Source organism: Eptatretus burgeri, chromosome 3 (genome assembly GCF_056783735.1).
Source record: "Eptatretus burgeri isolate ZD-2024b chromosome 3, Ebu_testis_v1, whole genome shotgun sequence".
NCBI lineage: Eukaryota > Metazoa > Chordata > Myxini > Myxiniformes > Myxinidae > Eptatretus > Eptatretus burgeri.
Window position 1 is genome coordinate 80,559,847 of NC_140963.1, and position 23,217 is coordinate 80,583,063.

General features: G+C 45.1%; 1 protein-coding gene across 6 annotated transcripts in view; it reads left to right on the forward strand.

Annotated features, from left to right (window-relative positions):
- Window positions 1–22,538, forward strand: part of LOC147030287 (chromobox protein homolog 3-like) — a 68,248-nt gene extending 45,710 nt beyond the window's left edge. For all 6 annotated transcript variants that reach the window (XM_085874193.1, XM_085874188.1, XM_085874189.1 and 3 more), the window contains 3 exons: window positions 10,879–11,044; window positions 11,260–11,354; window positions 20,838–22,538. In XM_085874193.1, coding sequence (XP_085730319.1) covers window positions 10,879–11,044; window positions 11,260–11,354; window positions 20,838–21,000 — 424 coding nt within the window. In that variant the 3' untranslated portion in view covers window positions 21,001–22,538. The remainder of the gene's footprint in view (window positions 1–10,878; window positions 11,045–11,259; window positions 11,355–20,837) is intronic.
- Window positions 22,539–23,217: the final 679 nt, after the last annotated feature.

The window sequence follows — 23,217 nt, forward strand, 5'->3', positions numbered from 1 at the left end:
GCAGCAATGTGGATTTATGCCAGGAAAGACCACCACAGATGCAATGTTTGCTTTGAGAATGTTGATGGAGAAGTATAGGGAAGTCCAGAAGGAGTTACATTGTGTGTTTGTGGATTTAGAGAAAGCTTATGATAGGGTGCCAAGAGAGGAGTTGTGGCATTGTATGAGGAAGTCAGGAGTGGTGGATAAGTATGTGAGGATTGTGCAGGATATGTATGAGGACAGTGTGACAACGGTGAGGTGTGCGGTAGGAATGACGGACCGGTTTAAGGTAAAAGTGGGATTGCACCAAGGATCGACTCTGAGCCCTTTCCTGTTTGCAATGGTGATGGACAGGTTGGTGGACTAGATCAGACTGGAGTCTCCATGGACTATGATGTTCGCGGATGACATCATGATCTGCAGGTAGAGTAGGAAGCAGGCTGAGGCGAGCCTTGAGAGGTGGAGGTACGCACTGGAGAGAAGGGGAATGATAGTCAATAGGAGTAAGACGGAGTACATGTGCATAAATGAGAGGGAGGGTGGTGGTATGGTGCGGTTGCAAGGAGTTGAGGTGGGGGAGGTGGATTGGTTTAAATACTTGGGATCAACTGTCCAAAGTAACGGAGAGTGTGGGAGAGAAGTGAAAAAGAGAGTGCAGGCAGGATGGAGTAGGTGGAGAAGAGTTGCAGGAGTGATTTGTGACAGAAAGGTAGCTGCAAGAGTGAAGGGGAAAGTATTTAAGATGGTAGTGAGACCAGCTATGTTGTATGGTTTGGAGGTGGTGGCGCTAACAAAAAGACAGGAAGCGGAGCTGGAGGTGGCAGAGTTAAAGATGCTGCAATTCTCGTTGGGAGTGACGAGGATGGACAGGATAAGGAATGAGTATATTAGAGGGACTGCGCAGGTTGGACGGTTTGGAGACAAAGTGAGAGAGGCGAGATTGAGATGGTTTGGACATGTGCACAGGATGGAAGCGGAGTATATCAGGAGAAGGATGCTGAAGATAGAGCCGCCAGGCAGGAGGAGAAGAGGAAGGCCAAAGAAGAGGTTCATGGATGTGGTGAGGGTGGACATGCGGGTGGTTGGATTGTCAAGCTGTTAGTGGAGATGTGGAATCAAGCTGTTAGTGGAGATCTTCATGGAAGATGTGGAGGAAAGAGCGAAATGGAGATGGTTGATCCGCTGTGGCGACCCCTAACGGGAGCAGCCGAAAGAAGATCTTTGCAGTAATTGCACGCTAAACATTCAGTGTGACGATACACATTTCATAGATTTTTTTTTTAATTATTTTGCAAACTCCACTTCAGACTTTCCCATGATGAATGGTCTGCTGAATGTTTGTGTTCAGTAAAACAGGACTATACTGTTAGATCCTGGTTTACGTCAGGGATGTGTTCCTGAAAGGTGCGACGAATATCAGATCAGGTTAGGTACGCGAGCATGGGCCAGAGCAGCGCGTCGCCGCTACGTCCACTTTCCACCAGGACTCCAAGGGCCTCCATCTGGCCGTCCCCCAGACAAATGCCTGGCCCATCCCATCCCCATCTCCTTGAGATTTTGATCAATCTCTTGCAACCATGAAGTACGTGGTCGGCCCATCGGCCTCCAATCACGAGGCTCCCTCGCTGAGAGGATCTGGTGATCAGGATCAGTGTCAGGAAAACGAGCCACATGTTCGTGCAGCCGCAGCTGATGCTCACGGACTATGCAGGTAACAAATCTCATTTGAGTCTCTCTCAGCAACCGCTCATTGGACACAAAAGTCCGACCAGCGAGAGCCAAGGATTCTCCGAAGAGACCTGGTACCAAATGAATAAAGTCTCCTTCTCAGATCTCTGGTCAGAGTCCATGTCTCGCATCCATACAGCAAAACTGCAAGCACCAAGGACCTGAAGAATCGGACTTTCGTCCTCCCGCACAGGAACTGCCAGCGCCACACCCCATGATCCATTGAATCCATGACTTCCCAGACCCGACCCAGATGTCTGTTGATCTCTGGCTCACAGCCAGCAGAAACATGAATAAAACTGCCAAGGTAAGTGAATCTCTCCGTGACCTCAACATCCTCGCCATAAACAGGTACAGACAGGACAGCAGCATCCAAGATGTCATTGAAAGCCTGGATCTTTGTTTTGACCCAGGAGAGGTGTAATCCCAGCAGTTCCAACTCTTCATTCAGCACCTCGAGAGCTCCCAAAATAATATCCAGTCTCCGCAAAGATGTCTGCATCATCTGCAAAATCGAGGTCAGAGATCTTGACATTCCCAAACAGGAGTGGGGAGTGAGTCGGGGTGGTGGGGGGGGGGAGGGAAGGCAGCGTACGGAGAGGTATGTCCAGACATAACCACTGTCCGGATATGTGCTGCAACAGAAAGAGAGAGGTGTGGGAGGATGCTGCACTGTATTAGGAGGGAGTGCAGAAAGGATGGGACAAGGAGTGGTGGGGGTACAGGAGTTAGCAAGGTATGTTATACCCTTTGAAACACACACACACACACACACACACACACACACACACACACACACACACACACACACACACACACACACACACACACACAGACACTTTGTGACCTGGGAAAGGAGCACTTAACACACATGCTATCTACCTGGCAAAGGTCTGCCTGCATGTATACGTGTTCGAGAATGCAGTGACCTTTGATCCTCCGGTCGGATTGCTCCAAATCTGATTCATGCATGCTGCAGTCCCCTTAACAGAGGGGAAGGGGTGGGAGAGAGATAGTGGGTAGAGGGGAAGGGGTGAGGCAGGAATGGAGGTGATGGAGGGAGAGTGGTGAGGTGTTCCGGCAGATGTGACGCTCAATTTTAATTCATCTCAGAGACGGCACACACATTGATGAATGACCCTGCCTATGAAACACCGGGATGACAGTTTATGGCTGGGTTGGGATTTGAAACCAGGCTATGCAGAGCAAGCGTGCGTACCTCTCGGCTTTCTTGCGTGATGTAGCGTTTTCTTTCTTTCTTCCTTTCTTTTATTTTTTATTATTATTATTTTTTAACATTGTGAACATATATAATTTATTTTGCCTTCCTACCTCCGGTATCGAACCCCGGTATCACCATTGAAACTTGAAGAATGTGTGCCAAGTGCCTACACCAAGCACTCCACGAACCGGCTGCAAAAACATTCAAAAACAAAACGTTTAATTAGGGCTTCAAGCATGGCTGAAGCTCTATTGAAATCGTTAGTATTATTATTAAAGGCGTTTTTATGTTCTACTGACCGATTTTGTGGCGGATCTGGAGGGAAAACTGTCGGATGAAATTCAACGAAACTTAACAGGATAATTACTCACCACCTGAAGTTTATACTATGAAACATTTGAAGACGTAGGTCACGTGGTATGGCGGCCATATTGGATTTTATCCAAAACCTAAAAACATCTTCTCCAGAAGGGATAATCTGACAGCCTCAAGCTTTTGCACACATTTGCTAAGTTCGATGGTAATGTGAATTTGTTAATTTGGTCGAAATCGTTACATAATTTATATGATTTAAAATGATGCCGATTCGCCTCATTAAATATGCAAAATATGGAAATGAGAGTTGAAAAAATTTAATGACAAATTTAGATAGCACATAAACAAGGGACTCCCAATATATTTATACTATGTCTGTATTTTACCCCAGTGAGCCCCCAGCACCCCCCAAAGTTGAAAATGACCCATTTTTGAAATGTCATAAAATAAAAACAACGCTTGGATGAAATTCAATGAAACTTATCCATTTAATAACTCTCCACCTGAAGATTATACTTTGAAAATTTTGATGACCTCGGTCACGTGGTATGGCGGACATATTGGATTTTCTCCAAAATCTAAAAACATCTTTTTCTCCAGAAGGGATAATCTGACAGCCTCAATCTTTTGCACACATTTGCTAAGTTCCATGATATTGTTAATTTGGTCGAAATCCTTATTTAATTTATATGATTTTAAATGATGCCGATTCGCCTCATTAAATATGCAAAATATGCAAATGAGAGTTGAAAAAATTTAATGACAAATTTAGATAGCACATAAACAGGGGACTCCCAATATATTTATACTATGTCTGTATTTTACCCCAGTGAGCCCCCAGCACCCCCCAAAGTTGAAAATGACCCATTTTTGAAATGTCATAAAATAAAAACAACGCTTGGATGAAATTCAATGAAACTTATCCATTTAATAACTCTCCACCTGCAGTTTATACTTTGAAAATTTTGATGACGTAGGTCACGTGGTATGGTGGCCATATTGGATTTTCTCCAAAACCTAAAAACATCTTCTCCAGAAGGGATAACCCAACAGCCTCAAGCTTTTGCACACATGTCCAATATTCCATGGGAATGTTAATTTGTTAATTTGGTCAAAATCGTTATTTAATTTATATGATTTTAAATGATGCCGATTCGCCTCATTAAATATGCAAAATATGCAAATGAGAGTTGAAAAAAACTTAATGACAGATTCTGATAGGCCGTGAAGAGGGGATTCCAAATATGTTTACACTATGTCTGTATTTTACCCCAGTGAGGCCCCAGGGCCCCCCAAAGTTGAAAATCACCCATTTTTGACATGTCCTAAAATGAAAACCAAAGAAGATAGACAAAAAGTGACCACACATTCTGGAAGATATTTTAACGTTCTACAAGTTTGCCATTTACATTAATATGCAAATGTGGAGTTATTGGACTTTTTTGGGGACTTGAAAATTTGTCCAGCCTCGATTTGTCCAATGTGAAGTTTCTTTCTTTATCATGTATTGCTCTGGGCTTTTCAATCCTTCATTGATATAACATGAGGGACCCTGTAGCTGGACCCCATTGCAGACTTGAACTAACTTTCTAACTCGGAAAACCCATATCATGTGACAGGCTGATAGTGTTGAAATTTGTTAAAATGGAGGCACGCCTTGAAGCCCGGGATTACTGGTTTACCAGTTTTAATTTTTATTTGTATTTATCTATGCTGAAGTGACGGGTCGTATCATGGAAGATCATACAAAAAGAGGAAATGTCATGTAAAATTTAATTTCACATTTTCAGCGAGCCAGCCACCACCTGTTGCACCGCAGAACATGTGACCAATGTTGGTGAGTAGTATTCAGTGACAGTGCGAATATTGTATCGTGCTTGCCAAGTGGCTTAGGCACTCTGACAAAATGGTTCATGTGGAATAGCTGGCTTGGGAAGCAATGATCTGTCTTCTGTCCGAATTGGACAAACTAGTGCGTGCCCGTACATGCGTGGCCATACATGCAAAAAACAACTTTCAAATCACGTGCCAGGAACAACAACCACACAGGCCGTTCCTTCGCTCTCGCGTGCCCGTACGTGCAAAAACAAATAATAATAACTTTCAAACCGTGTGCCAGAAACAACATCCACACAGGCCGTTCCTTCATTCTCGCATGCCCGTACGTGTATGGCCATACGTGCGTGGCCGTACGTGCAACCCCCCCCCCCCAAAAAAACTTTCAAACCGCGTGCCAGAAACAACCACACAGGCCGTTCCTTCGTTCTCGTGTGCCCGTACGTGTGTGGCCGTACATGCAAAAAAAATAATAAACCAATGTCACCCGCAGGGTGACCCGTATCTTGCCAAAAGGTGACCACGTGTGACTTCTTTAAGGTCACACTGAGGTGAACAGAGCTGCTATCCACCAGGAGCGACTCCTTGAGGAATATATGCCTAAGAGATTCCGATGAGAATCGTTCTCCAGTCACCATGAAAAATATGCATTTGCCTCATAACGTCACCAAATGACGTCATAATGTCTCATGCTTGACATAGTTAGAAAGCACTCACCGAGGTGTTCAATTTGAGGTACTACACGATATGGTTCCTAAAACTTGAAAATTTGACCTTGGGGTCAAATATGTTTGACCTTCGGCGCTAACCATGAAGGTCAAGGCCAATCGCCACCAAAAATTAATCAGCTGAGCGCCAGACCATGAACTATATTCCCATGAAGTTTGAAGACGATCCGATCAAAATTACTCAAAAAATGAGGGTTTCGTCGACTCCCCTGATTTGCGACAGTGACCTTGACCTTTGACCTTGACCTTTGACCTTGACCTTCAACATTTTATGCGCTGAAAGGGACCTCTATAGACCTCTGATATGCAAAGTTACAAAAATTTCCAATGAAACTGTGCTCTGCAGAGTGATTTATATGTGATTACAGACCAAAAAAACCCCCAAAAAATACAAAAAAAAAAACATATGAAGGTCAAGGCCAATCGCCACCAAAAATTAATCAGCTGAGCGCCAGACCATGAACTATATTCCCATGAAGTTTGAAGACGATCCGATCAAAATTATTCAAAAAATAAGGGTTTCGTCGACTCCCCTGATTTGCGACAAAGTGACCTTGACCTTTGACCTTGACCTTCAAAATTTTGTGCGCTGAAAGGGACCTCTTTAGGCCTCTGATATGCGAAGTTACAAAAATTTCCAACGATAACTGTGCTCTGCAGAATTTTTTTATACGTGATTACAGACAAACAACAACAAAAAAACATACAAGCTGACTAACATATCTTGCAAAAACTTCGTTTTGGCAAGATAAAAAACATTTGAAGGTCAAGGCCAATCGTCACCAAAAATTAATCAGCTTAGCGCCAGACCATGAACTATATTCCCATGAAGTTTGAAGACGATCCGATCAAAATTGCTCAAAAAATAAGGGTTTCGTCGACTCCCCTGGTTTGCGACAGTGACCTTGACCTTTGACCTTGACCTTCAAAATTTTATGTGCTGAAAGGGACCTCTATAGGCCTCTGATATGCGAAGTTACAAAAATTTCCAATGATAACTGTGCTCTGCAGAATTTTTTTATACGTCATTACAGGCAAAAAAAAAACATACAAGCTGACTAACATATCTTGCAAAAACTTTGTTTTGGCAAGATAAAAACCTTTCAAACAACCACACAGACCGTTCCTTCGCTCTCGTAAACGACGACTGGATTGGGGCATTGTGTTTATCTGTAAATGCGCATAAGAAATCGAGAAATTCTGAGAATACAGTAAGTCATCACTATCCGGAAGTCCGTACGTTGTAACCCGTGATGGGGAACGCGGCTGAGGATCTCTTCCCCATCGGCCACGCCTACACAGCAACTTGTCCTGTCATTGGTAACTAAATGGTGCCCTTTCCCCATCAGCCACGCCTACGCAGCAACGTGTCCTGTTATTGGTTTGGTAAATAAATGGCCATAACTTGGGAAGCACTTGTCCAATTAATATCAAACCTTGAAAAGGCACATACTCAGGTCCCCAGCAATATACCTGGCAAGTTTCAATTAGATCGGACCAGTGGTTGTCGAGAAACAGCAGACACACACACACACACACACACACACACACACACACACACACACACACACACACACACACACACACACACACACTGCTGGCATTATTGATCGATGAACACTTTTATTTCTTCTTTTTTTTTCTTTTTCTTTTTTAATCAGCGTTGGAACTGCTGCGAAGTTCAATTCTGGAGCTTAAATTTTGCAATTTGGCTTGGTTTAGAAGGTTCTCGAAGTTTATGGCATCTGCGGAAATGAAATGTAGCCACAAACGCTGCCATCTCTGGACGTTTATTTGCATTGCAATGTACCCAAGAATCCGTAGCTATGATGAACAGGCATTCGATAATGAGTGAGGAAAGTGAAGGAAAAAAAATCTTTATCATTAAGAAATCATTGCGGCCGATTCCAAGTCTTGGCATGGTTGAGCAGGCCAAAAAAACATTGCGGCTTCAGACCCCAGTGCGGTAACCCAGGACATGCCTAAAGACCCCAGAAAGCAAGGTGGCCAAGGAGCGCCTGAGAAAGGATATAATTAAGGCCGTTAATTACACTGAACAACAAAAATTTTTTACTGGAGATGTGTAAAGTGATTTAGACTAATTTGGGTACGCTGATTTCAAAAATCATAACCGTTTTGCTGTATCACGTCAGGATTTTCAGTAACAGAAATATTCCCATTGCCTAGAAGTCAGGATTTCAATGAAATTTACAAAAATTCATTTATTCATTTATTTCATCATGAATGCTTCAAAATTATAGAAATTACAGAAAAACTCCACTAGAATGTAATTAAAAATGCTTTAGGCATTTGGCTTTGCGTTTGTGCTGCTCTGTGTCAGTTTCACGATGCAGGAACCAGCAGAAATCGCCCATCATGTTCGGGTTGTGCCGCCCTTGGTAACTCGTCTCCATGAGTGAAATCTCTTGGTGGAATCGCTCGCCGTGCTCGTCCGAGACTGCTCCCAAGTTGTCAGGGAAGAAGTTCAGGTGCTGGTGTAGGAAATGGATTTTCAGGGACATCCTGGAGCCAAGTTTCCTGAAGGACTCCAGCAGCTGCTGCACTATTTCTTCATAGTTGTCCGCGCGCTCGTTCCCCAAGAAGTTGTCCGTCACAGCTTTGAAGCTCCTCCACGCTGCCAGCTCTTTGGGGTTTAGAGTTGTCGGAAAAGTTTCGTCCTTCATAATCTGTCGGATTTGCGGTCCAACAAAGACACCAGCCTTGATCTTGGCCTCCGACAAGGTGTTGCCAAACTTTTCCTTGAGGTATAAAAACCCACGCCCATTCAGATCCATTGCCCGTACAAAACTTTTCATCAAGCCGAGCTTTATGTGGAGTGGTGGAAGGAAAACCTTGGCTGGGTCGACAAGGGCGACATGCTTCACGTTGTGTCGACCAGGTACATGCTCTTTTCGCTCTTCCCAATCTTTCTTCGTCCAGTGATTCTTGTCGTCTCTGCTATCCCAGAGACAAAGGAAGCACATGTATTTCGTGTAGCCTGACTGCAGCCCTAACAACAGCGCCACCACTTTCAAGTCTCCGCAGATGTGCCAGTTGAAGTCATTGTACTTGATGGAATCAAGCAGCTGCCGCATAGTCTCATAGGTCTCTGTCATGCCGAACGCGTGAGCCAGTGGGACTGATGGTTTCTCATTGCCATTGTGGAGCAAAACAGCCTTCAAGATGTTCTTCCCCGAGTCGATGAAGAGGCGCCAGTCTGCAGGATCGTGATCACACCCAAGTTCTTTCAACAGACCGTTGATGTCACTGCAGAATGTCATCGTGTCTTCCATCTCAAAGAACTCAGCCATGTCTCTGTGACGTGCTCTGAACAAGGATATCTTGGTGTTAGGTTCAAGTAGATTCCACTGCTGCAGCCTTGATCCAAGCAGCTCTGCCTTCGCCTTTGACAGCGAGAGATCTCTTACAAGATCATTTAAGTCTCCCTGGTTCAGAAGGTGTGATTCTTGAGTGTCGGGTTCAAAAGGTTCATCATCACCATCCTCTTCACCACTGCTTACAGCTATGTTCTGATCAGCTGGAGGTGTTGGAACGGGGTTCTCGTCATCATGAGGCACAGGTTTACGAGCAGAGACGCAGTCAGCGTACTTGATGTGACCTTTATTCTTCTTGTTGAAGCCGGCGATGCTTGTGCAGCAGAAATAACAATCATCATGATGATTCTGCGGCTCACGCCATATCATGGGCACCGCGAATGGCATGCTCGCGCGCTTGCCCACCAACCACTGAGTCAAGGTTGTGTGACAGCTTGTGCAGCAGATGTGTGGTGCCCAGCTCTGTTCTTGGTCCCCCACCTTACACCCGAAGTAGTGAAAGTAGGCGGCCTTCATTTTCACTGCTGTAGATATACTTCGCTGTTGATCTTTTTTGGTATACCGACCACAGACATAACAGAAGTTGTCAGGATGATTGGTACAGGAACGCCTACTCATCTTTATCTGAAAGAAAGAAATATAACACAAGTTAACAACAATTGTACGAAATAGACATGTTAAAGACATATGTAAATTTCATTGAAATCCTGACTTCTAGGCAATGGGAATATTTCTGTTCCTGAAAATCCTGACGTGATACAGCAAAACGGTTATGATTTTTGAAATCAGCGTACCCAAATTAGTCTTAATCACTTTACACATCTCCAGTAAAAAAAATTTTTTGAAATTTGTTGTTCAGTGTTATCTTCAAAAGGGGTGTTTTGATTAACCCAAACACCCAATTTTCAGTCATTGCACTTCCTTGGAGTTTTCTTCGTTTGCATGCAAGGTTTTATGCTTTTGGAGTTATGGAAGAGACACACTGACACACTCTCACTCAACACTCAACACTCCACACACTCACTCACTCACTCACTCACTCACTCACTCACTCACACACTCTCTCTCACACACACACATTGTCACACACACACTTGTTGGTATAGATATGCACCATAGTTGGAGACAAACTTAACCTGACGACATAATTTTGAGGTTCATCAGCATCCATTCGACAAATTTCACTTCAAAGGTAACACTTTCACCCCGCCTCTTAGCCACTCTGCAGGACAGTACATTTAATTATGCGTGACGCAAAGTAGTTGGGGTTCAGGGTCGGTGGAGGCGAAGGCTCTCTCTCTATCAAGTGCAGCCTGTGACTGCTGGTTGCATCATTGGTTGGGACGCGGCAATGCCGTTGATGCAGTGTCCCCCTTACCAGTGCACTGGTTCTCATTTTGCCGACCTCGGAAGGATGACAGGCTGAGTCAACCTCCTGGTGTATATTAATTCAGCGGCCAATTGGGTTTGAACTCAGGACCCTAGGATCCCAAGCTGCCTCCCTAATCACTAAGCCAACACCAGGCTTGAGGCGACGGATACGAGAAAGGATGGATGTCAGCAACGCAAGTGTGAGTTGAAGTGGCACAAATCAGGTATTTATATTATAAAGCGATGACGTATTTGCAAAACAATGTAGAAGGGGGAGATGTAAATTGGGGTATTACTGTGCTGTATTTCTTTTAACAATTGATATTTACTTGCACATCTGCTGTCAATTTTTATTTTCCAGTGAGGAAAACACATGGGAACCTGAGGAAAACCTTGACTGCCCTGAGCTAATTACTGCATTCCGGAATGCACGGAAGACGAAGGAGCAAAAACCAACACCAGCCATCAAGCGGAAAATCAAGCAAGGAAATGAAGATGTGGGCAGGAAGGTGAAGGAAGAGCGCAAGGTACTCTGATCTGGCACACACTCGTTATTCGTAATGTGATGGACACATCCCAACAATATCCATTCCTTTGTTGCCTCACGCTTTCCTTAATAACCTTGACTGTGCTCTGCCTTGGATTTTAACAGAAAGTACCATGCTGTGTCCCACACTTTTGATCCGTTGCGTTTAATCACAGTTGTATGTAATCCACCTGCACTCATCTATTATCCTGGCAGGAAACACAGCTTACAGGGTTTGCCAGAGGTTTGGAGCCAGAATACATAATCGGAGCTACCGACTCCACCGGAGAGCTAGCGTTCCTCATGAAGTGGTAGGTGCTGCTTGTCACTGTGAAATGTTCAACATATGGTGTGGTTTTATGTGATTCAGAAAGAATCCCCTCTCGCTTTTAGGATAAATGCTGCTGGACAAAGTCCCCTTTGCTGAGACCATGATTGTGGCAATTGTGACCGAATGGCTCTGGATTTACAAAAAAAATTTTTTATATTTTTGTTTCATATGTTAACCATTTAATTGTTGCGGTCAACATTGACCAACAGGTCAACAACTAAGGTGGTATTTCTAAAATCTTCAATTTTCATCTGATTTACTTGAAATTTGAAGAGTTGCATATTTGGTCATTGAATTCAACCACCATTTATTGTTGAGGTCAAATTTGTTTTTTGGATTTTGTAAGTATCTTGCTCTGCACGACGACTTTTCTTGTTTGTTACTTGGCAAAAAAAAAAGTTTTTGTTAAGTATGTTGATTGCTTCCATTTGTTTATCTGTCAGCTCACCTTTAATCGCCAACAGGTCACAATTTTAAACCGATCGTCACAAAACTTCACCACATGGTGGAGTTGGCAGTCTAACAGAATCTCATTTATTTTTGAAGTCATCAGAGGCCAAAGGTCAACAACTTTTATCGATTTCTAAAATCCTCAATTTTCGTCGGATTGACTTGAAATTTGAAGAGGATTTGCATATCAGGTCACTGAATTCAACCACCAACTATGTTGGACGTCAACATAGGGCATAATAATGCGTTGGGCAAACCGCAGAACAACACGTGGCCAATGCAGGTGAGTAGTCCTGACCTTTGTGCAAGTCGATCGATATAAAGTATTCAGTGACAGTGCGTAGGGCAAAATAAGCCATATATATATATATATATATATATATATATATATATATATATATATATATTATCATATCATATATTTTGTTGCGGGTTGGGTGAGAAGACCACCAGGGGGAAAGCTATCTTCCCACCAAACTCCCCGGAATTGCAGGCGGTCGCACACAGATAATTCCATGACTCGGTGGGTCGCTAACCGACAGTGAACGTCAATAACTCAACAACGTGACTTTGGGTCCTCCGTATAGTTAATTTGGTGACTCAAAAATAACCACGTGATCTAATTACCGGGGGACAACACGTCCTCGGTATGCCTTGTCCGAACCGGATCAGATGTAGCCGAGTGACACTGCCAAGGGCGTACCGGCTAAAAGGAACGGATCATTGGGAATAAAGTCCCGGCGAGGTTAGGATACTGACCATGCTGGATCAATGAAAGAAAAGACAAAAATGAGCTGGGAACATTATCTTCAAAGTATTTATAAACAGGTAGGCGAGGAAAGATATGTGGCACAGTGAATATAGCTTTTATTGTTGTGTGTGAGCAGAGATAGGAAGAAAGGTGTGGTGCAATAATAAACAAGCAACTTACAAAAGCAGACACAGAGCAATTATCCTGATATAATTCTTGTACAATCTTAACTTGAGCGAGGACAGGCACCAGGGGACACACACACACACACACACACACACACACACACACACACACACACACACACACACACACACACACACACACACACACACACACACACACACACACACACACACACACCGATGAAGAGGAGTTGATGAAGAGAAAAAGAGAGGAGGAGATGAGGCTCACAGTCTCTCAATACCTTGCACGATTGCCTGATCGTGCCACCAATACGTTTTGAGGGGGATGCTCTGCTGGGTGATACCTCCCTGACAGCTGGTGCGTCGTCTCTTGCTTCGTGGAGCTAGCGTCGGTCCAGAGAATGAGACGTGACCGTCAGGCGTGAAGAGAGGGATCTGGGTGGAACCAGGAGCGAGTGGGTGGAGAGAGGCGGAGTCAAATGCCAGTGGGTGGGGAGAGGCGACAGGAGCGGTGTGCAGGAACGACAGCAGGAACTGGGACTCGAGCTGGAGCTGGAACCGAAATCCACCAGCAGACGAACGCAGTGCAGGAAAAACTTATCACCAGCCCAGGACGAGCAGACAAGAGCGGCATGCAGGAATGACACTAGCGGCTCTGCGACCCGTCCTTTTATAGACCGCGGGGTGGGGACAACGACCCGAAGCGATGTCGTCCATTGAATCGGGCACTCTGATTGGCCTCGGCCACTGCGTGGTCCAGCCGTGATGGCCGGAAGTGGCTCCACTCCACCTCCGGCAAAATGGCCCCAAGGCGCGGAATCGTCCCGCCCCGAACCCCATGATCTGAATCGCCTTGCACCGAACTCAGTGATCTGAATCGCCTTGCACCAAACTCCGTGATCTGAATCGCCTTGCACCGAACTCCGTGATCTGAATCGCCTTGCACCAAACTCCGTGATCTGAATCGCCTTGCACCGAACTCCGTGATCTGAATCGCCTTGCCCCGAACTCCGTGATATGAATCGCCTTGCACCGAACTCCGTGATCTGAATCGCCTTGCACCGAACTCCGTGATCTGAATCGCCTTGCACCGAACTCCGTGATCTGAATCGCCTTGCACCGAACTCCGTGATCTGAATCGCCTTGCACCGAACTCCGTGATCTGAATCGCCTTGCCCCGAACTCCGTGATCTGAATCGCCTTGCCCCGAGCTCCGTGATCTGAATCGCCTTGCCCCGAGCTCCGTGATACGAATCGCCTTGCACCGAGCTCCGTGATACGAATCGCCTTGCACCGAACTCGGTGATACGAATCGCCTTGCACCGAACTCGGTGATACGAATCGCCTTGCACCGAACTCGGTGATACGAATCGCCTTGCACCGAACTCGGTGATACGAATCGCCTTGCACCGAACTCGGTGATACGAATCGCCTTGCACCGAACTCGGTGATACGAATCGCCTTGCACCGAACTCGGTGATACGAACCGCCTTGCACCGAACTCGGTGATACGAAACGCCTTGCACCGAACTCGGTGATACGAATCGCCTTGCACCGAACTCGGTGATACGAATCGCCTTGCACCGAACTCGGTGATACGAATCGCCTTGCACCGAACTCGGTGATACGAATCGCCTTGCACCGAACTCGGTGATACGAATCGCCTTGCACCGAACTCGGTGATACGAATCGCCTTGCACCGAACTCGGTGATACGAATCGCCTTGCACCGAACTCGGTGATACGAATCGCCTTGCACCGAACTCCGTGCCATGCCCTGGTGATCCACGGTTGGCGCTGATCAATGTACCTGCTCCGTGGTGCGCCACGCGGCCCGTGCGATCCGGCCGCACAGCATGCCTCTGCCTGGTAGCAGTTGCATCGAGGCAGCGGTGCGGGAGGATGTCTGCCGTCCACGGGAGACATTTGTGAGCGAAGACCGACGGTAAGACGTGACTGTAACCCCATGCGCAGACCCGACCAAGGATGTGTGTAATTCGTGCCCCATTCTGTACAATGTTAAAGTATCACGGACTACGTGCGAGTCCGCCATTGTACATGTGGTCAGCGCACGGGTTCACTTGCCATCGAGCATTCCCCGTAGGGTGCGCGCGGGTCCGCCATTGTACACGTGGTCAGCGCGTGAGTCCGCCCGTCATCGAGCATCGTGTTCGCGGTTATCAGAGGCGGTGGGGTGCACGGTGCCACCCCCGACCCGTGCCGTGAATTGAACGAAAGAGCAGAGATATAAGTGGATTGAAGAAGAATGCGCCGCATGCGTACTGTATGTTGTTAGCATTTGTTGTGTTGGTTATGCCTCTGATCGCCTGAACAGTGGGTAGGGAGGTCGTCGCTGTGTGGAACGCGCTCAGTGCAGCACTGGCATTTATTGTTAGCTTCCACTGCTGCCCTTGGTCTTCTGAGAGGACGCAGTTTTGCGTGAAGGGCGTGGTTGTGGTTTTGACAGATGAGTGTCTGAGCGGAGTGCCTGCCGGCCTCGTGAGGACCCCTTGCTTGTTTTTAACCTCAGGAATAGAGACAAAAGAATAGGAATGAGTTCAGAGGTTTAATCAGACTTAACTCTGACATTTCCACAACGCACTGTCCCGTTTGACCCACCAGACAAGAAGGAAGGGACTATCTGAACGTACAGCAATGGAATAGCTGTCTGGAGACCACTGCATGTTGGCCGCTATTGGTGTTGGAGGGATGCGGTTTCCAGAACTACAACTATATATATATATATATATATATATGTATGTATGTATGTGTGTGTGTTTATCGTGTCTCAAAAAGTTGTGGACGAGTTCTGACAAACCAGGTGGATGAGTTTTGGTTCGGTGACGAGAATAAGCAGATTAGATTTTGGTTCAGATCCAGCCCATAAGTGAGATACAAAACGTAAACTGTTCAGCTTGGCAGAGGTATACGCTCTACCGAGTGCCGTTCTACTTTGTTCTGTTTTGCCAAGTGTCACTGCATGATTTTTCATTTGTTTTTTGTTTGTCAATCGCCCACAGGTCACAATTCTAAACTGATCGTCATGAAACTTACCAACTTGGCGAGGTAGTCTCAACTGAGAAGCCTATTGATGTTGAGGTCAAATTTCTCAAACTCGTTTTTTTTTTCCATTTGATTGACTTGAATTTCGAACAGGATTTGCATGTTGCATCACTGAATTGGGAAACCAACTATTTTTATGGTCCAAATGTCAACACAAGGTCATACTAAAATCATCAATTTCAATCTGAAAAAATAATCATTTTTCATCCAATTGGCCTGAGCTTTGATTGATAGTCAATTGTAATCTTAATGAAATGGGCAATTTGATGTATGTATGGGAACCTTTGGAAAGGGGGGGATGGATTTTGCAAGTATCGTGCTCTGCACAACGCCTTTTTCTTGTTTGTTTATTTTTGAGGTCACTTTTGGAATAACCATTGTTTTGGTTTCAGGGAAGTTGAAGTTTCTCACCCATATGATGAGAAAAATGAGAAAATTGAAATGCTTCAGAAATGAAGTGAAGCGAGATGTTTCAAGTGTGAACCCCGCAAACCACAAGAGCGAGTCGGCAGAGCAATTTATTAATCGGTGTGTGCCGTTTTCTCAGGTAGGTCAGGTCAGATTAGATCTGTGACTTGCTGCAAGGACCACATAAACCTGCTCTAACCTGTTTCATGTTCGGGTTGTCGGCGACTAAACAGTGTCCCCTACCAGGTTTCCTGGTGAGTAGGGTGTATGATATGGACACCCAACGGGATTAAAAAACAAAACCTGTCAAAGTGCAGAGGAGCTCCTTGTGAGCCAACGGCCATCCATATCTAGTGCCCAACTGTCTGCGGACATCGTCCTGCAGTTGGGTTACTTTTTTATATGGAGGTTGGTGGCAGGATTTGCACAAAGGCCATTGTAAAACACTTCATTCTGCAAAACAAACAAAAAGCACCAAAAAAAATCTGAGAACTCACTTGGTGGGAGGACCTCCAGTGCAGCTGCCCTGCCAAGGTCAGCTCACCAGATGACGGGATTGGGGCAAATCCTTCGGGACCCACAATCTTTGATAATAGGAGGAAAACCATGGGGTAACCTTCCCTGGTCACGTTAGGGTGGTGCTGAGGTGTCGTCCACCAGACGGCGGTCTCCTTGGGTTAACTTGAGGCGGTTCATTCGGGTGGGTGCCTGGAATGTCCAATCCCGAAGAAAGGATGATTACCTGTCTTTGTTGTCATCCGAGCTCAAGCGTTTGGACATCGGTATTGCAGCAACTCTGAAGTTCAGAGACCTGATTGTGTCGTGATCATGGCGGGTAGTTACACCTACTTTTGGTCTGGTCACTCTGATGGTTACCATGCCCAAGGAGTTGCTGTGGCTGTGTCAAATAAGCTGACTCCAATGATAATTAAGGTGACACCGGTCAATGAGCGTATTATGAGATGAAGGATTCGTCACTTCTTGGGTGTCATTTCCCTGGTGTCTGTGTATGCTCTGACTGAGGCGAGTGATCTCAACGTGAAGGACGCATTCTTTGCCACGCTTGAGTCTGTGGTTGATCAGTGCCCCAGATGAGATATACTTCTAGTCTTGGGTATTTTCAATGCATCGACTGGAACTGATAGGGATGGTTATGAGATGTTTGTTGGTCTCCATGGGTCAGGAACTGTGAACCAGAATAGCACCAAGTTCCTTGAATTTGCAAGAAGTCATGGATTTCGGGCGGCTGGTTCATGGTTTCAGCACCCACATGCTCATCGCTGGACTTTGTATTCCAACACTGGAGGTGTGGCAAAGGAGATTGACCATGTGCTCGTTGATGGTCGCTGGAGGATGATCGAGAACTGCAGAGTCTACTGGAGTGCTCAGTTCCTCAATACTGACCACAGCTTGTTGTAGCAACTCTGAAGTTGCAGCTTCAATCCAGGAGAATGGTACCATCCCACCCTCACCTGGATGCTGGCAAGCTCAAGGATGAGAGGTTAGCTGAGGAGTTTGCAAACAGGCTGAGTGGAGATGTGGGGGGTCTGGGTGCTTTGGGGGATTCTGAAGAGTTGTGGAGTGCCTTTAAAACTATCTTCCTTGATGTTGCCAGTGGATGTCTTGGAAATCACCATAGGGCAAAGAAGAATTTTTTTCTCTCAAGGGACACTGGATACCATTGCCAGTCGCAGGGCCAGGCTGAATAGCAGAAATGAGCTGTTTAGGGAGCTGAGGCATTAAACTGGTGCTAAGGGTGGACAAGGAGGCCTATGTGAGAGGGTGGAGCATCACCTTTGGTCAAGTGATTCTCATCTTGCTTGTGGAGGAATTCTTGCATTGCGTTCCTCCAAACCTGTCCCTCGCTATACTGCAGTTATAGCAGAGGGTGGTGGGCTCTTGACAGAGGAGTCCAAAGTGAAGGCCTGCCGGGCCGGTTACTTTGAGCAGCTGCACCAGGCTGATCCACCAGTTGTCGAGTTGGATGTCATGGGTGTTTCTATCCTTATTGCTGACCCTCCAATCAACTGTGGTCCACCTTTGTTTGTGGAAACATGGGCTGCGGTGAACCGGTTGAAATGGGGTAAAGCTCCAGGGATCTGTGACCTCCATGCTGAACTTCTCAAGTCTGGTGGAAATGCTGTACTCGTGTCGTTGCATGCAGTTCTATGCTCTGCCTGGAACACAGACATCATCCCAACGGACTGGAAGAGGAGTCTTCTTGTCCCTCTCTAGAAAGGGAAGGGTGATCGCCAAGACTGCAACAACTACCGAGTGGTGACGCTGCTCTCAGTGCTAGGCAATGTCTTTGCTTGGATAATTCTTGATTGGGTTTGCCACCATCTGCTTGAGCACCAGTGTCCAGTGCAGTCAGGCTTTTACACCAAAGAGGTCAATAATTGACCATATCCTTGCTCCTTTGGGTCCTCAAGGAATGCAGATGAGAGTTTCAGCAGGGGCCACTTGCAGCCTATTCTGATCTCTCTAAAGCGTTTGATTCGTTGAATCGGGATGCCCTCTGGAGGATTCTTGGTCTTCATGGGGTGCCACCAAAACTGATCAATCTGATTTCTGAACTATACTCTGGTACTGAGAGTGCTGTGAGATGTGGTGATACCATCTCTGACTTATTTCCAGTTGTCACTCGAGTTTGTCAGGGGTGTTTACTGACTCCCACACTTTTGAGTGCTTGTATGGACTGGATTGTGGGGAGGATGTCAGAGAGATCAAGTTGTGGTGCATCGTTTGGGAATGTCAAGATATCTGACTGATTTTGCAGATGATGCAGTCATCTTTTGGAGACTCTAGATATCCTTTTGGGGGCCTTCGAGGTGCTGAATGAGGAGTCTGAGCCGCTGGGATTACGGGCTTCCTGGTTCAAAACCTTTCAATGACATCTTGGACGCTGCTGTCTTGTTTGTACCTCTTTGGGGTGAGTATGTTGAGGTAACGGAGAGATTCACTTACCTTTCCATGATATTCATGTTTCTGCTGGCTTTGAGCCAAAGGTCAACGGACGTCTGGGTTGGGCCTGGGGAGTCATGGATTCACTGGATCATGGGGTGTGGAGCTGCCGGTACTTGTGCGGGAGGATGAAAGTCCGAGTCTTCTGGTCCCTGGTGCTTCCAGTCTTGCTTTACGGTTGTGAGAGTTGCACTCTGACCAGGGATCTGAGAGGGAGACTTAATTCCTTAGGTTCCAGGTCTCTTCGGAGGTGCCTTGGCTTTCGCTGGTCGAACTTTGTGTCCATCGAGCGGTTGCTGAGAGACTCAACTGAGATTTGTTACCTGCATAGTCCGTGAGCGTCATGTGCGGTTGTATGGACATGTGGCTCGTTTTCCTGATGCTGATCCTGCTCACCAGATTCTCTCGGCGAGGGAACCTTGTGAGGGGAAGAGGCCAATGCATCGACCACGTTCCTCGTGGTTGCAGCCAGTTGATCAGCATCTCAAGGAGATTGGGATGGGCCAGGCATCTGCCTAGTTGGTGGCAAGACTGAGGCCCCTGGAGTACCTGTGGAAAGTGGACGCAGCGACGCGCTGCTCCAGCGCATGCCCCCATACCTGATCTGACCTGACCTGACCTGTGTGCCATCTCTCGGATGGAATCGCAGAGCCTCCCTTCTGCCAGCATTAGTTTATGGACTTTACAGATCCCACAGTGCCCTTCACGAAGAGTATAGGTGATCTATTGCTAGCTACCCTGGCTAAATTCTACATTCCTGCTCTATCTGAAAGGGATACCATCAGTGGAACAGCTGCTTCCCCAAAAAGTGATGATACCCACAGCCATGTACTGCTTATGGAAGAAGAAGAAAGCCGTCTGTCATTCCATTGAAAAAAAAATTGTCCTTGGGTTTTCTACTAACTCAGACCAATTCTAATGCTTATGCACACTATTTTCCATTTGTGAATATACTTACCCTGTCACTCTTGTGAGATGAGAAATAGCTTTGCACTTAGAGTAGTTGTTGTGGCTGTTGAGAACTTGTCGGCTTCCTCAAACACAAACAATTTGGGGTTGGGTGGGAATTTGTTTCCATGAAAGCGCGAGGGAGGGCGTGGGAATTTTTCTGTGAAAATTCCTTGCATATATACTCGTGATTCCTGCACTGGAATCTCTGCTCATTAATAACTTTTATTTTGTCCTCTTTTTGAGTGTACCAAGATCAGTGGCATCTTCATTTGTTTCATCTATTTGATCAGTGGGCCCAAATTACGTGCTTGCTTTCTTCTCCGAATCCACTCACGCAATTTCAATGAAACTTGACCACAACCTTTATCACCCGCGGTGTACCAAAGTTTGTTCACTGCATTAAAAAGGAAATCCATAGTTATTTACTTTCTTCCTTGTTACATCCTTTGTGGGTCATCCATGCCTACCAGTGGTTTCCTGGTTATCTTATCCAGCCGCTACCAGGTGAGTGCACTGGGGTATTGCTCCTATGTTTGTTGTACCCACTCAATTAAGACCCCCCCTCGAGTTGAGAGAATTTGCCTGTCATTGAAATTTTCTTACTCTTCAATTCCCAGCCATTCTTGCTTGCATCTTCCGTTTTCTGTTGTGACGTGATGCAGCCCATCGGTTTGTGTACTCAGATTTTTATTGCAGCAAAGATACGACAACTCTGCTTCTTGTCATTGCAGGCGTAACTCCAGCGTTACAGACCTGGTGCTTGCCAAGGAGGCAAATGTACAATGCCCTCAGGTGGTCATTTCCTTTTATGAACAGAGGCTTAAGTGGTATGGCTGTTCTGACGATGAGGAAGAACCGGACAAAGCGGAGACCGCCAAAGCATCCGACGCTTGACCACTATGTGATCTCTTATCTGTTTGTGTATGCCGTATTGTTTTGCATGTACTAAAGATTGCAGTATCTCTCCAGCTGCTAAGTATATTTGAAATACCTTTTTGGAATCTCAAGAAGAGAAATGCTTTTATTTTAAAAGTTAACTTGCAGTTAGCAGGCCATCCTTCAATTCAACAGTAGCTTGTCAGCATTCAGCCAATTCAAATAACAACTTGGATTGACTGGGAATGATCTCATTGGTCAGCTGAGCCAGGAATCTGTCTCGGTGGTTGTTGTTGGCAATTGTAAATTCACACCATACATTTTGAAAGGGATTAAAATTGAAAAACACATTTTGTTGTTCTTTCTGGCTGAGATCCATTAATTGGTTGCAACATTTTGCTTTGAAAATATTTTATTTATTTTTATTTTTTGAAATACGCTCATTTTGTTTCATCACCTTTCATGATTTGGCTGTCGACTGATATATTAGATATTTTTTATTGAATTACTTTGTTATTTTAAGTTCGTTTTCTGCTGGGATTGGGTGTATAGTTGTAGACGTGAATGTTGTGCTGTTTTTTTTTATATATATACTACTACTACGACTATTATTTTTTCCTGCACAATTGTGTACTCGCACATCGAACCACCACCAAGGCTCTATTTTGACATTTACAAGTTCCTGCTATCATTTGAATCGCCGCTGTGGGTTAAGCGACTGACAATGGTGTAAAGTCATTCCTTTTTTTTTTTAATCCTTTGTCATTTTTGCTTTATTGAATTAACCTTTTCATTGCTGCTTCATCCCTTTATTCGTTCATGAGTGTTTTTGGTACATGTGGTCTCGCTATGAATGCTCTTCATACGTTTGATTTTATTATCCATGTCTCATGCCTTCAGTTCCAACAGCAACCCTTCCCGTCTCGCATCATTCCTCCTGTTATTTGATCTTCCTGTTCACTGCTGTGCTAGTTATTGTCGGCCTTCACACGACTCGTAAATCTCGAGTGCCAGTTGCCTGTCGAAGCTTGTACTGACACCTATTGTGGTTAGAAGTACTGTGTTTTAATCACAAGACAGGTTTAATTGTGCAGCTCGACTCGATTTTTCTGGTATATCCTCAGTTTCTTGTTCTTATTGTATCCGGCGAGCTGGTGCACATCCGTAACGATGACGCGTGTTCATTCCTGAATGCAAATTAAGAATTTGAGGATTCTTCATCATTCGTTGGCCCCTTTTTATATTCATCAAATGTTTAAATATTATGCTTCAAAACCTGTAGTTGTACTCTGCACCCATCCTAAATATGATATTAAGAGGGCAAGTTTGATAAGCAATTCCATTGTACCCTCACATGGTTTGAAGCTTTGCCCTCTCCTCTAACAGTTTGTTGTTTTTATTTCAAAACAAAATCTCAACTTTTCGCATAATGAGATCAGCTGTATAAGAGACTTGACTCGTTTCCAAGTGTTACCAGGGTTTGATGTTTGTCTGTTGCAGCTTTTTTTCTTTCTTTTTTTTTTTTCTCTCCATTTTGCAATAAAACAATAAAAGTAGTTTGTGCTTCTTACTCTTATTTCTGTCAGTACAGTTTATTTGTGCTATCTACGTTTGCTTATGTGAGAAACATGAGCTGCAGACAAAAGGTGAGTGATTGTGTAACCTGTGTTATGATCAGGGGTTCACATAACTGGTATGCATATGAGGTTTAATAAAACTAAATGCACATTTCAGAGATGCTAAGAAAGCTCAAAAGCATATTAGCATAACAGAGGCTTTTGATAAAAAGGTTTTCTTTTTGTAGGTAACATTCTTCTGTGATAATTGATGTACTGTGATTTCAAAATTTAAGCGTACAAAATAAAGTTTATAAATTATAACAATATAAGTTATATTGTAAGCTCATCACTTATAAGATTTGAAAAAGATCAACGGAGGTTCAGGAGCATCCGGAACAAAGAAAAAAAAAAGTGGTTTGCGAGTGTCTTGGCTGGAATGGACGTTCTGAGAGAGCACTTAGAGTAGTAAGATGCGTACCAAGCTGAGGCACTTTAAAAATCGGAGTAGCGCTTCAGAAACTGGATGAACATGCTCGAAGCTTACAAAAAAAATTCTCCCTTTTGAGAGTACCAAACCATTTCTGCTGGTACTCATTTGAGAACCTAATAAAAAATAATTGTGTGAACTCTGGTTATGACCAATGCAGAGTTTGCAAGATTGTCTTTGACTTGAGAG